The 14,306-nt window shown below is 34.5% G+C and overlaps 2 protein-coding genes across 6 annotated transcripts in view; both read left to right on the top strand.

Annotated features, from left to right (window-relative positions):
* The window catches only part of MNS1 (meiosis specific nuclear structural 1), a 433,362-nt gene that overhangs the window by 232,791 nt on the left and 186,265 nt on the right, over window positions 1-14,306 (top strand). The gene's annotated exons all lie outside the window — the stretch shown is intronic.
* Window positions 1-14,306, top strand: part of ZNF280D (zinc finger protein 280D) — a 177,042-nt gene that overhangs the window by 156,765 nt on the left and 5,971 nt on the right. For all 5 annotated transcript variants that reach the window (XM_058427947.1, XM_058427948.1, XM_032174646.2 and 2 more), the window contains one exon: window positions 7,471-7,516. In XM_058427947.1, the coding sequence (XP_058283930.1) occupies window positions 7,471-7,516 (46 nt within the window). The remainder of the gene's footprint in view (window positions 1-7,470; window positions 7,517-14,306) is intronic.

Raw genomic sequence — 14,306 nt, 5'->3', positions numbered from 1 at the left:
TTATCTGAGTGACATCCATGTTTTTCTAAGCAAAGTACAATGGGAAAGACATTGACAGTCAAAATATTAGAGTTAAAGGACCCAGCGGCCTCACTAACTTTATTTAAGGTAAAGTTACTTCAGTTTCTTTTTCTGTGAAATCGAGTTGAAAATATCTTTCGTTTGAAGATGTTAGAAATATGTAAAATGTGTTTTACTGATGTTAATGTGTGTATTATACTTTATTAAATCCCCCTAATTTAATGAGCTTTATACTTAGCACCAGTAGTAACTACATGGCTCATTCACAGTATGATATAGATAACCCTCCCATATATTCTTTGTCACTGAACATTGATACCCTACTTTTTATGTGTGCAAGATTCTGTGTCAGGTGTCGGAAACATGAATAAAACATGGTTTATAGCACCAAAGCAATTACAGAATAAAGGAATTAGAAATGTAGACACTGAATCCACATTTTTTACAGGGCCTATAGTCAGCTGATTTCATAATCAAACCACTAATATCATGTATATATTGCATTATGGGATTTTTTTGTGAAATGCTGTATCAGAAGTGAATCTGGACCTATTCTCAAGGTGAAATATCACTTTATTCTGCCATTCTCAAACCAATAAGTCATTAATTATCTTTCATAAATGTAAGCAGTAAGTAAACTCTTAGGAACAGAATGGCAGCCTTTTTCTATAAATCTTATATTTTAAAATATTATTTCTGTTAAGAGATACTTACTGTCATTGAATCTGTGACCATTGAAGATATATGAGGGTTCATTCCATTATTTTCCTGTGAAATTTTGAACTTACTTGGAGGAATTATTGGCTCTGGTCATAATCCTAAATTATAACTCTATAGCTCTTATGTGTTCAAAATTGTCGGGAGTCTTCATTTCATTTATTTAGCAAGATTCAAACAAACAAACAAACAAACTGATCTATTGAGTTCGTTTTGGGCTTGTTTCCTTCTTTAAACTTTTGAAATGTGACCGGGATTGTAGACCCTAGGTTCTCTCATCCTATCATAGACATTCATATCTCAAACCAATCTTTAGGAACTGTAAAATAGTTCTTCCTTTTCAAAATAGACTTAATATATTTGCTCCTGGTATGTAATTGCAAATCAGTAGGTAGGACCTGTGCATCAAGATGTGGTGGTTTCTGGCAATTTGGACTTCTGCCTTTGATATCTGGTAAGCAGGGAGAATTTGAGAGACCCAGTGAGATGGAAAAATAAATGAAACTTCAGTGTAGTCTTTCATTTAGGACAAACTGTACCAATCTCTACCAGTGATTCTGAGGTTACTACCATTTTTTTCAGTCTCTGGTTCCTGAGGGTTGTTGCTTATAGATTATAAATTAAATATCCAGGGTATAATTCAATATTACCAACAAACCAAAATAATAAAATAGAGTCCTAGACTGTCATTAAAATCTTCTGCCTACATTGATGGTCTTATTTTTTTCTTCACATTTTTACACATGAATATTTTGGTCTTTTTTATTTCTTGTCTCTCTGTCTTTACCTAGTTCTTTCTTCTGTCTATCTAAAATGATTTTTCTGCTCTTTGTTATAATAGCTTTAGATGGCCAAATCATACCCTGGTGTTCTAAGATTAGCAGATCATTTCATACTAGAAAAAATAGAACTGGTCCTAAGGGGAATAGACCAGCAATCACAATTAATGTCTGTTGGGTTGAGGGTGAGGTGGAAACATGGGAGTAGAGATATTTAGATGGTATACTAAATTTGTTGTATACTCTCAAGCAGATTCTGAGGAAGAAAATTGATTCTATACTCTACCCATACCCATGACAATAATAGCTAACATTTACTGAGCCTATACCGTGTGGCAGACACTCTTCTAAGTGTTTTGCATTTATTTACTCATTTAATTCTCACATATTTGTGAGATATGAGCTGTTACTGTCTGATTTTATGGATGATACAACTGAGATACAGATATGTTAAATAATTTGCCCAAGGTCGCACATACCTGTTAAGTGGAGAGCCTCAATTTAAATTCTGTCAGTCTGTCTTCAGAGGCTAAACTACTCAATAGTATCCTCTATTGCTTCTCTGCTTCTGCTTGTAGTTCCAGGTGTACATCCTGCCTTGTTTGTGATTGGCCAAGAAACTGGATAGGACTAAGCTTCAGTGTTAAGGCTCTCTTTCTGCAGAAGGGTAGGCAGCAACCGACACAATCATAGTATTGGGACAGTAATCTAGCATACCAGTTTACTGTCCCAATCCTATGTTCTATTGCTCAAACTTCATGTTCTATTGCTCAAACTTCATAGAAATAGTGCCCTAATGATGTTTGGGCAATATACCATTTGAGCAAAGAATGGTACAAATTGGTCTTTTAGTAGGACTGATTTAGCAGTGATACTCAGCATGTTTTAGAGTGGAAAACATATAGAGGCAGAGAGATCAGTTAAGGTTTTCAGTTTTCCTGGCATGATCATAAGGGAGCCTGGTTCACAGGAGAGGAATTGGCTTGAGGTAGTGCAGTGGAAATTTGAAGTAGAACCCACACATTTAATCCTCATTCTATTGCTTAATAGCTTTATAACTTTAGCATTTTTAGGCCTCACATTTTCTTATCTGCAAGATGGGGGTAGTTGAATAGTATAATCTCTTAGGACCCAAGTTTAATACACTGTAATGTTTCTGAAACTGAATTGTCAACAGTTTGAAAAATAACAAATTGTATTAAAAATGGAGGAGTCATTCTCTGGATGTTGATTTTGAAGTTATATGAAGAGAAGTGATGGTTGGTGGCCAGGTGTGGTGGCTCACACCTGTAATCCCAGCACTTTGGGAGGCCGAGACAGGTGGCTCACTTGTGCTCAAGAGTTCGAGACCAGCCTGCGCAACATGGTGAAACCCCATCTCTCCGAAAAAGTATAAAAATTAGCCAAGTGTTGTGGTGTGACTGTAATCCCAGTTACTCAGGAGATGGAGATGAGAGGATCACTGGAGCCTGGGATGTGAAGGTTACAGTGAGCCGTGATCGTGCACCACTGCACTCCAGCTTGGGCAACAGAGTGAGACCTTGTTTAAAAAATAAATAAATAAATAGAAGTTGTGGTTGGAATTGTATATAAGAATGAGGTGCACAAGAGGCAGGTCTCAGTGGTAAATATTTCCATAGGAATGTTCCGTAAGCACCACAAATCCAATATGTCCAAAACTGAATTTATTTTTCCCTTGAAGAATGCTTTCTCCCTCCTCCGAATTCTGTATCGTGAATAATCTCTTACCACCCAGGGCAGGCATTTGAGGGGTCATAGTTGTTCTCCACACTTACCTTATCTAGGGTGTACTTACGTTCTTTTGGTTTTAACTTGTTCTCATCTCCCTAAACCAGCCTTTTCTCCATTGACACCGCTGCTGTTTTAACTGAGAAAGTCATTACCTGTCTCTTAAGTGGACTCTCAGCTTGTCTTCTTCCAACGCAGACCTTTGTCTTTCTGCTGCACAGATCGGGTCATACTTGCCTATCAGCATTAAAGCTCTTAGCAGGAACACTTTAGCATGGCAATCCAGACCTTCCTGGAAGAGGCTCTTGTATGTTTTCAGTTTCATCTTGGACTACTTTGCTTTGTGCCTGACATTTCAGTGATATGAGACCACCAGTTCTCATACTGTCATCTTGTTTCGTACTTCTTTGCTTTTTCTCTGCCTTGGATCTCCTTACTCTGCTTTGGTACTTCCTGCTCTTTTAGCAAAACCAAGTTCACTGTAGTATCTTCACTGCTTCCTTGCCTCTTTCCCTTTCATAGTGGCTTAGTTCTCCGAACAAAGATGTCTTTTCTAAACCTTTTCATAATGTAAACATTTGCTTCATTGTGTTTCCTTCACAGTGAACTTGAGAGACAGTCTCGTTTAACTGTGGACTGGAACGCTTAGTACAATCCCTGAAATATGTACAACCTGGTCAATGTTTTGCTCAGGCATCCTTTCCACATATAAATATATTGATAATTCTCAGAACAAAGGATCAGAAATGGTAGAGTACATGTTTTACTGTTATTTCTTAGTCTGATGATTACTATATTAAATTTAGTCCCTGAATGTCTCAGTGAATGGTCTTTTTATTTTATTTTGCTGTTTTTTGTTTGTTTGTTTTTTGTTTTTTTTGAGACAGGGTCTTGCTGTTTTGCTCAAGCCAGAGGGCTGGAGTGCAGCGTGCAGTCATGGCTCACTGCAGCCTCAAAGTCCTGCGCTCAAGCAATTCTCCTGCCTCGGCCTCCTGAGACTGAGCTGGGACTCAGATATGTACAACCACACCTGGCTAATTTTAAAAAATTTTTTTTGTAGAGATGAGGTCTCACTATGTTGCCCAGGCTGGTCTCAAACTCCTGGTCTCAAGCGATCCTCCCATTTTGGCCTCCCAAAGCATTGGGATTACAGGCATGTGCCACGATGCCTGGGCTAAGTGGAAGGTCATGATTACTGGCTGACTTTATTACTGGTTGCTTTACAGCCTCTTTTCAACTTTGTTAGTATGCTTATAAATATTCTTAAAGATTACATTCCTAACATCAGCATTGAAATTTTTGGCTTTTAAATGTCATCAGAAAGAAAGAATGTGGCCTAGCTGAAATGAATCTGAGTATTTTCCCCCTTACAGTTCTTCCCCTCATGGTATGTTTATAGTGTGAATGAAACCTCAAAGGAACATACTACTCTAAGTGAGCCAGAATGGTAAAATTTGTATGGATTGGCTGGGCACGGTGGCTCATGCCTGTAATCCCAGCACTTTGGAAGGCCGAGGCGGGTGGATCACCTGAGGTCAGGAGTTCGAGACCAGCCTGACCAATGTGATGAAACCGCATGTCTACTAAAAATACAAAAATTAGCCAGGCATGGTGGCATGCGCCTGTAATCCCAGCTACTTGGAAGGCTGAGACAGGAGAATTGCTTGAACCTGGGAGGTGGAGGTTGCAGTGAGTCGAGATCGTGCCATTGCACTCCAGCCTAGGCAACAGGAACGAAACTCTGTCTGCAAAACAAAACAAAAATTTTGTATGGATTGCGCCTAAGACCTGCAGAAAAATGCAAATAGGGTCATTTTAGTCTTCAGAGGGAAAAGCTCGTCCTGTAGAAATACATCAGAAAGATCTGTTTCAGCAGGTTTTCATAGAGGGGAAAAATTATTTACTTGCAATCTTGATCACTAATGATGTTGAAATTGATCACCAGTCATTCCTTCTGTTCTCTTTGCATTGAAATTTTAAATAGTGTTTACTATAAGTAGTACACTATATTTTTCTATTAAAAATTATTGTAACATTCACAGGTGAAAAGTATAATTACCTAATGATGGGTCATTAGCTCAGAACTTTGAGCTTAGCAGATGTCACTGTCTTCTACCAAAGTAATTGAATGTCTAAAATAATGACTATTTCAGCAGGTATCTTTAGTAAATAAGAATTATATAGGTAAGAAAATTTTTCTTTTCTAAAAGTGTTAATGATGTGTTAGTAGTATTAATCTTAAAGTATACTTTTGTAGTTCAAAATTTTAGTGTACATTTTAGTGATGCATTTTATAATTTAAAATTTACTGTGTGCTTTTCTAAATATTTTTAAGATTTATTTTTCTAAATGTGTTCACTAGTTATTACGATTCTGTTCCTTAAAGAGAGTACTAATATAGTAAAAGGCACAAAACAAGTTTGAAATCATAGGCCTCTTTATGCAAGTTATTTCAATAACTTACTTTCTTCTCACCTACCAGTTTCTTGCCAGCACAATAAAGAGTAATAAAAACCTCTGTCACCAGCCTCCATTGCAGAGATAGCAAGAGGACTGTGTTTCCTCTTTTGAAATGCCAGCAGTAATGAACATACTTAATGGGGCTCATTTTAATAGCTGCATACAATTAATTTATTATAATAGGCATATGCTAAAATGATTAGCATGGTCATATTTCTTTTATAAAAATATAAAAGATAACATTTACAATGATAAATGTTATCATTTCAAAACTTCATTCATTTGCTTTTTCATGCTTTTTGCTTTTTTAGACTAATGTTTCATGTTTTCTTACTACTTCGTAACTAATTTTATTCTTAAAACTTATTTTCCTTTATACTGCATTAAAGCAGTGAAGTTATACTGTATACTTGATGTGTTCTCATCTTAATAAGTATTCTGCACAATTAAATACTTGAGACAATTACAAAATACTTAACTCTCAAAATGACTGACATTTGTGTCTTTTGTCAATTTTTTGTGCAAGTTTTATTCATTTCACTTGGCTTAACAAGTTGGTTGTAAATTATTGTAGTGCACTGCCAGTATAGTGGTTTTCCAAGGGCGTAATCTATTTTAAGTAGCAGTTTTGCCTAATAGCTAAAATACAGATAAGTAATTTCATACAGTTAATTATTAATATTTAACAAAGTATAAACATTTGTAGCCCTAGATTTTTCAAATATGCCCTCAAAGGATGGATTAAGAAGGAGGGTTTTGCCAACTCTGTTTCATTGATTAGCCAGGAGAGTAACTTTTAGGATGGTTGACATTTCCTATTAGATACCTTTTTTTTTGTCAATGAAATTTAAGATAATATAGTTGCTGCTTATGTTAAATATGTTATTCCTTAGGTATAGCTATTAAGCCTTCATAAAATTGTGTATCACTTAACTCTTGATTAATGACATTTCAGATCAGGTAGGTACCCTACTTACACAGATTAAAATTGAGTTTAATATATAATATCACAAATAATATTTAGTCATTTCTGCAGGTTCTAAAACAAAGGTCCTTTGGATAAGCTAGCTCTTAGATTAAATTGATTATTTTACAAGATTTTCTGGATGGCATATACCTTTGTTAATGTTTTAATAAGTTATAAGTAATATTTTTCGAAATCAAGAAGTTTTAATATTTGAGCAGTACTTATGGAGGTTTTAAAGAGAATATATTCCTCAAAATTCTAATTACTTCTGTGATTTTACTGCCTCCAGAGGAAGTTAACTATAATATATATTTAAATGGCATTATCATGTTGAATTTCACAATAGATAAAATATTTATCTTTTTTCACTTTTTAAGTCCTGTAATCGTAAATACTGATGCATATTACTTATATAAGCATATAACCTGCTTTTAATTTTTAAAGAGTAATTCTTGTTTTGAAACTGTTATACTGATGTGTATGTCTTTTATTTTAAATTGTACTTAGCAAAGAGAACCTTTAAGTGCCCTTGTTTTTAGAGAACAAGGAAATAAATGTCTTTATTGATTTAGCACATTTATCGAATGTACTATTTAGTCTCATACATTTAATTTTTACCTTAAAACATTTACAGAGGTCAATTTACTATTAAAGCATAAAATGTACATTAGTTTCGATCTACATTTTAATTATTTTAGGCTGGCAGAGAAAGAACTGTTTCATATTTTCCCATCGTACATATAAAATAAAATATTCAATACTTATCTTGTTTTCAAGATTGAAAAAAGAAGCTCCTACAAAGGAACAAGAACCTGTGTCTAAGGTAAAGTTTGTTTTACTTTATACCTTAAAGATTTACACATTTGAAAGTATTATTGGTATGATATAAAAATTTTTTTCAATTTCAGCCTGCATATATCAACAATATTTGGGATGTTGTGAGGAAGAAAAAAATTGAGATTTAAAATTTTTCATTACATATAAAAATATCTAGCCCTAAGTAAAATTTTAAGGTATTCTTGTTTTGGCAAAGACATCTTATATTTCACTTGCCTGTTATTTAGTTCAACTAGTGAGTAATGGAGATAAATTTATGAATTAAAAATCCCCAAATCAGTAAAACCTCAATCGTTTGGGACACTGGAAAAATTAATCTTTCCAGGTTTAATTTTCTGGGATATTTTAACTGTTAAAAGGTTAAACTAATTTTTAAAATAGAAATATTTTGAATGTATCTTAAATATGTTTTAAACAAGTACTCTGAATGCAAAACTCAGAATTATCATATAAATGTTATTTACCGGACAGTCTAATAGATGAGTGTAGAAACAGTTTTGCTCAACTACTTGCTTTCTTGATGTCAATTTATGTTGATATTACTTAATGATTGTTTGCCTCTTTTTGAATGTAATGAAGTGAGGTAGATTTGGCATTTATCTTTTGAATACTTTGTCTTGAATGGTGCATAATATAAGTGAAATCCAGGCAGAAGTATCAGCCTTCTTCCAAGCAGCTTTCTTTTGTACCATAGAAGGTTTTCTTTTGTTTAAAAAATTTTTAACTACAACTGTCTTTAACAGATGCAGGTTTTTAAATTTTTTAATCTATTTCTTCTTGAGGGAATTTTGGTAGTTTGTAGTTTTTTTGAGGAATGGGTTCGTTTTACCTAATATGTTGAACTCTAATCTTATGTATATTGAGAAAGTTGCTTATAGTATCCCTTATTGTCTTTATAATCTTTGGAATCTGCAGTGATATCCCCTCTCATTCATGATATTGACAATTTGTGTGTTTTTTCTATTCTTATTATATATTTTGATTTTAAACATGTTGTAAATACACAGAATGCAGTATTACAGTTTTTACTTTAGACAGTTTTTTTAGGGCAATTAAAAACTTTAAAATTAGCTTTATATTTATCTTTATTTTTACGATTTCCTATGCTCTTCATTTCTTTATGTAGTCTTCATTTCTGTCTATCACATTTACATTAAAAACTCTGGCCAGGGATGTACCGGAGCAAATGTTTCAGGTTTATACAGGGGTATACAAGCCAATGTTTGCCCCCAAAATAATTAGGCCAAATTTGTTCCTTGTTTAACTCATCATAATTTAACAGGAAAAAATGCCACATTCTGTGAATTTAAATATGATCAACTTTTTTAGTATTGTACAAAGGATATATATTTTAGGGGTTAGGGGAATTCAGTGAGCAAACGGAATATTCTTGTCTGGTCTAAAAATGACGTTAAAATCACATATAGTTACCTTATGGGCATCAAGATAAATGCAGTTGAGACACTTTGCACACAAATTAAAGATTATCAAATATTAAAAGATATAATATCAAATCACAAATACATTATGCTGAAATTGAAAGCATATTGGTACAAATAGATTACAAAGTGTTATGCAGATTATCTGTATGGATATTTTGAGCCAAGTGGAAGAAGCTAAAGCTTTACAATCAGTAAACACGACTATATATAAAGCTACACACTTAATAAAATGCCTATCCCTTTGCTTACAACAATTGAAGGTAATTTTGAAAGTGTATTTGATGAACATGAAACTTGAGCAAGAGATACGCATATTCTTCTCAAATTTTAAAATAAATGAAAAAAGTAAATGAGGAATGCATGAGTCACTGGGTGAAGAGTATTGATAATTATGAGGGCAGTGCTTATTAAATAGAAATTAAGATTATAAATGCCCTAATTTCGTATTTTATATAGAGATATAAAAAATTCAGTGAAATGTTTTCAGATTTTGAATTTCTAAACTGGAGAAAAGTTGTTTTGTATAAATACATCTGATTTACAAAGACGAGCCACTAAGTTTGCACTTAAATATTCTGACGATTTAAATTCTATAGAAATTCTATATGAAATAGTTTAAAGCAGCATTTGATATCAGTAACATACAATCAAGTTTGTGTTTGGGTCTTCTAAACCTCTTAACATATTTTGCTTAGTGCAATCTTAAACAGATTTGGAAATGGTATTCAAAAATTTTAAACAATTCCAGCCACGGTGGAATCCTGCAAATGAAGCTTACTGTAAACTGAAGTTAGTATAACATTTTTTTATGATTGTCACTTGTTCAAGAGAAATTGTTGTACATGACAGTTTGCTCATTTGAAAACAAAATAAGAAAAGAATTAGATTTGAAAATTTACTATTGATGCATTTGCTTCCATTAGCCAGGAGAATAAAATAATACTGTTTTTGGCATAAATAAAATCTTTAAGCTAATGTGAGTTTAATTCTCCTACTTTTAAATTTTTCAATTTTTTCTGACTGACGTTCTAGAAAAAATAATTTTTAATACACAAAAACATGCTGGGCACAATGGCACACACCTGTAATCCCATCACTTTGGAGACAGAGGTGGGAGGATTGCTTAAGTCCAGGAGTTAGAGACCAGCCTGGGAAACAAAGTGAGACCCTGTTGCTAACAACAAAAAACAAAACAAACACACATCACACACAAAGCAAAACTTATAGGGGCCTCAGGCTGCAGTACGGCTTGGTATAGCACTGATTGCAGAATAGTTACATCAAAATTTTTGAGACTGTTATGCTGAGCCAGAAAGTACCCCATGATTTCTTTTCCTCTTCTATACCTTATGTTATTTTTCTGGAGTTAAAAATATGTATCTTTTTTACTCGTTTGTTTAGTTTTCTGTGCACCTAATGCTGTATTTTTTTCTAATGTTGCAATTTCTCTCTCTAATATTTGGAAATAGTTTTTCCAGTGTTCACACACATAAAAAAGAATTGTTGGGGAGTGAAGGGGTCTGAAGATCTCCTCCCAGACTCCCCACCTCAACTTAAACTAGTTGCTCTCTAATCCTGTGCTTAGTTTTGTTGTGTCAAGATTATCCTTTGCCACTCTCTTGTATCGGATGTCCTGTTTGCTGAACCATGAATTACTCCTCATTTCTTGGCTTACTCATCATTTTGATGAACTGTATCCTCTACTAGCTTCCTCAGAAGGTGTGCATCTTTTTTCAGTTCTTGCATATCTAAAAATATATTTATACGAGTGATAGTTTGGCTGAAGTACATAAAAACAACTCCCATGCAGTTTTTAAAATGTTGTTTTTACTATCATCTTATATCCAGTATTTGTATTAAGTCTAATGCATGTCTTGCTCCAGTTTCTTGGTATTTAGGTTACTTTTCTTCTTTTTGGAAACTTTAGTGATTATCTCTGTCACTGGTGTTTTGAAATCGCATGATATGTTCACCCATCCTTTTTTCATTCATTACGTTAGGCATCTGACAAACCTTTGGAGTTTGGAGATTTCTGTTTGGGAGAGGTTTTCTTGTTTTATTTCGGTGGTAAATGTTCACTTTTATTTTCTGTGTTCTCTTTTTTTTAAGAAACTCCTGTTGTTCTAACATTGAGCCTCCTGCATCAACTCCTTTTTTTTTTTTTTTTTTTTTTTAGCTCATTTAATTGTGTGTTTTTTTCTTTCTGGCCTTTCATCTTTTTGTTTTTTTGTTTCAGTCTTTTTAAATAATTTTCTAAACTTAATTACTTATTTTAGTTGCCATATTTGTAATTTTGAAGAGCTCTGTAACTTTTTATTTGTTCTTTAGTTCTCTTTTTTACAGTTTTTGTTACTGTTTAATGGATATAATAACATATGCCTCTTTGGAGATATTAAATATTTCATATATACTTTTTTCTTTTGTTCCCAGCAATGTATCTGATGTCTCCAAGCCCCTTTCTTACTCCTTTTTGTTTATTTTGGTATTTTTCATGTTAAGGTATATCTTTTGTTATGTGGTGATCCTTACCCGCCCATACATAATTAAAGAATGAGGCTAAAATAATCATTGAAAACCGTATGTGTTTGAATGGGGACAGGGCTATCTTGCATAGCCATTCAGGTTGAACACTGCAGAACTCCTGCAGATACTATTTAAATATATCCTTTGTAGTCTCAAAAATTACTAATGTTTACCATATTAGAAATTGAAATAATGATATTTAAAAATTATTGTCAAAAATAAAAATAATTAATAGATATATGTTAACATAAATAACATTTTTTCTGAAAAATAACTATCTTCCAAAACAACAGAAATTTAATGAGAAAGAATGGCTTGATTTTACACTTTTGCATATTTCTTTAATGTCAAGCTTAGTAGAAAAAATTGGATTCTCATGTTTCTGAATCCAATCTGTTGTGATACATTCTTTTGGTTGAAATGTATGAAGAATACCCAGCCTCACCCAGTACTTTAATAATCTTTTCCAATAATTGAGCTTATTCTCCTTTGATACTACACCAAAAGTGGAAGTTTTCTTGCTTGTTGCACTGTGGAATCTAACTCCGTATCACTGACTTTTTTTGCTTTGTTACGTCAAAATCTGTTTGTCTGTTTTATATTTTGAATGGATCTTTTATCCATGCATAATTTTGTAATATCATGCATTGGTCATTTGGAACATATTGGCTCCCTAAGTGCCCTGGATCTTCCAAATGTTGAAATATTTCATTATATAATATCAAGCGCTTACAGTAAATATTAGCATTAATCTAATCAGTGGTGGGTAGGAGTTTTTGCTTGATTTTATTACTGGAAACGAATACTGTCAGTTGTTTTCCTTGATATGACAGGCTCAATTTGTTAATTTTTCAAAAAGAAAAAGTCTACTGAAACTCAAGTCTAAATATTCATAGTTTGGCAGTCATTCTTTAAAATAAAAATGATGTTCTATGAAAAAAATGTGGTTAAGTACAACTCACAACTCAGTCACAGACCCAAATATTTTCATTAGGCAACAGTTGTGTCTTATGCATACTTTCTTTGCATTTTGTCACACAAAATATTAAAAAGATATGAGCTCAAAGATTGAGATTTCATAAAAATATTTTTGAATTTGTCTCGGTGTGGTGTGAAGAATACAATGTGTATGGTGGTGAATAATACAATGACTACTAGTACAGGTTGGGTTTGGTGCGACTGCCTTGATTTATATTAATTTGCCACCATTTTTACACACTACTGTTTTTATGCCAAGAGTTGTGACTTCAGATGCCTCCTGAAAGTGGCTTGGATTCCCCAGGTGTCCATATATCATACTTTGGGAACGGATGATATGAATTACAATGTGTTGCCCTCTGGATTTGTGCCCTGTACAGTGTGCACAGTCTGCATGACAATTGCGTAGACTTCAGTGTGGGAAAATTAGGTGCTGAACTGACTGATTCTTTGTTGAGGAGGATGGTCTCGACATCATTATGGAGAGGCCAGGTATGGTGGCTCATGCCTGTAATCCCAACACTTTGGCAAGCTAATGCAGGAGGATCCCTTGAGGCTAGGAGTTTGAGACCAGCCTGGGCAACACTGGAGACTTCGTCTCTACAAAAAAAAATGTTTTAACTAGCCAGTCATGGTGCGCACATACTGTGTAGTCCTAGCTACTCAGGAGACTGAAGTGGGAGGATTGCTTGAGCTCAGGAGTTCGAGGTTGCAGTTGAGCTATGATCGTGCCACTACATTCTGGCCTTGGTGACAGTGTGAGATCTTGTCTCTTAAAAAAAAGAAAAATCATTCTGGAAAATTTTTTCTTTGGGGTTGATCATTTTCTCCAGAGAGAAATCTAGCTTCTAGCTGAGGGTACTAGGTTGGGGAGTGAGTTCCCTGGCTGTTAGCATTCTGGAAGCCAGGCAGGGAGAGGGATTGTTAAGTACGCGGACTTTTACTAAAACTTTGTTTTCTCAGTATCTCATGCCTGCCTTTTGCTTTTCCTGGTGTTCATAAGTCTAGACTGTCTCCACTTCAGAAAGTTAACTTTTAGGCTGGGCACGGTGGCTCACTCCTGTAATCCCAGCACTTAGGGAGGCTGAGGTGGGCAGATCATTTGAGGTCAGGAATTCACAACCAGACTGACAAACATGGTGAAACCCCGTCTCTACTAAAAATGAAAAAAAAATTAGCTGGGCATGGTGGAACATGCCTGTAATCCCAGCACTTTGGGAGGCCAAGGTGGGTGGATCACCTGAGGTCAGTAGTTTGAGACCAGCCTGGCTAACATGGTGAAACCCTGTCTCTACTAAAAATACAAAAATTAGTCGGGCATGGTGGTGGGTACCTATAATCCCAGCTACTCGGGGTGGGGGGGGCGCTGAGACAGGAGAATTGCTTGAACCTGGGAGGTGGAGGTTGTAGTGAGCTGAGATCATACCACTGCACTCCATCCTAGGTGACAGAACAAGACTCTGTCAAAAAAAAGAAGGAAGGAAGGAAGTTTTTAGCCTCTTTGGTAAGGGAAGGGATAGGTGCCTGTTGGGTAAGTTGCGAGGAAGGAGCATTTAGATTTCCCAGCGATGCTTTATTTTTACTTTTTATGTACTAAATAGTAGACTGACCACCTGCAAATACCAGGTGTTTTTGGTTCTCTGGGCAAATTGATCTCTACTCCTTGCACCCCTCCACTGCAGACATTCGTTGTAACTTCCTCCATACTGCTAAATCAGTAACCACTCTTCCAATGACTTTCCTATTTCTAAAAATTTGGTGAAATCTGTTTAGCAATTAGTATACTTTGGTGTTTTCTTCATCTTTATAAGTAAAAATATTTTATTTCTTTGC

Source organism: Hylobates moloch, unplaced genomic scaffold (assembly GCF_009828535.3).
Source record: "Hylobates moloch isolate HMO894 unplaced genomic scaffold, HMol_V3 SCAFFOLD_14, whole genome shotgun sequence".
NCBI lineage: Eukaryota > Metazoa > Chordata > Mammalia > Primates > Hylobatidae > Hylobates > Hylobates moloch.
Note: the sequence above shows the minus strand (reverse complement) of the source record. Positions and strands in the feature narration are given on the sequence as shown.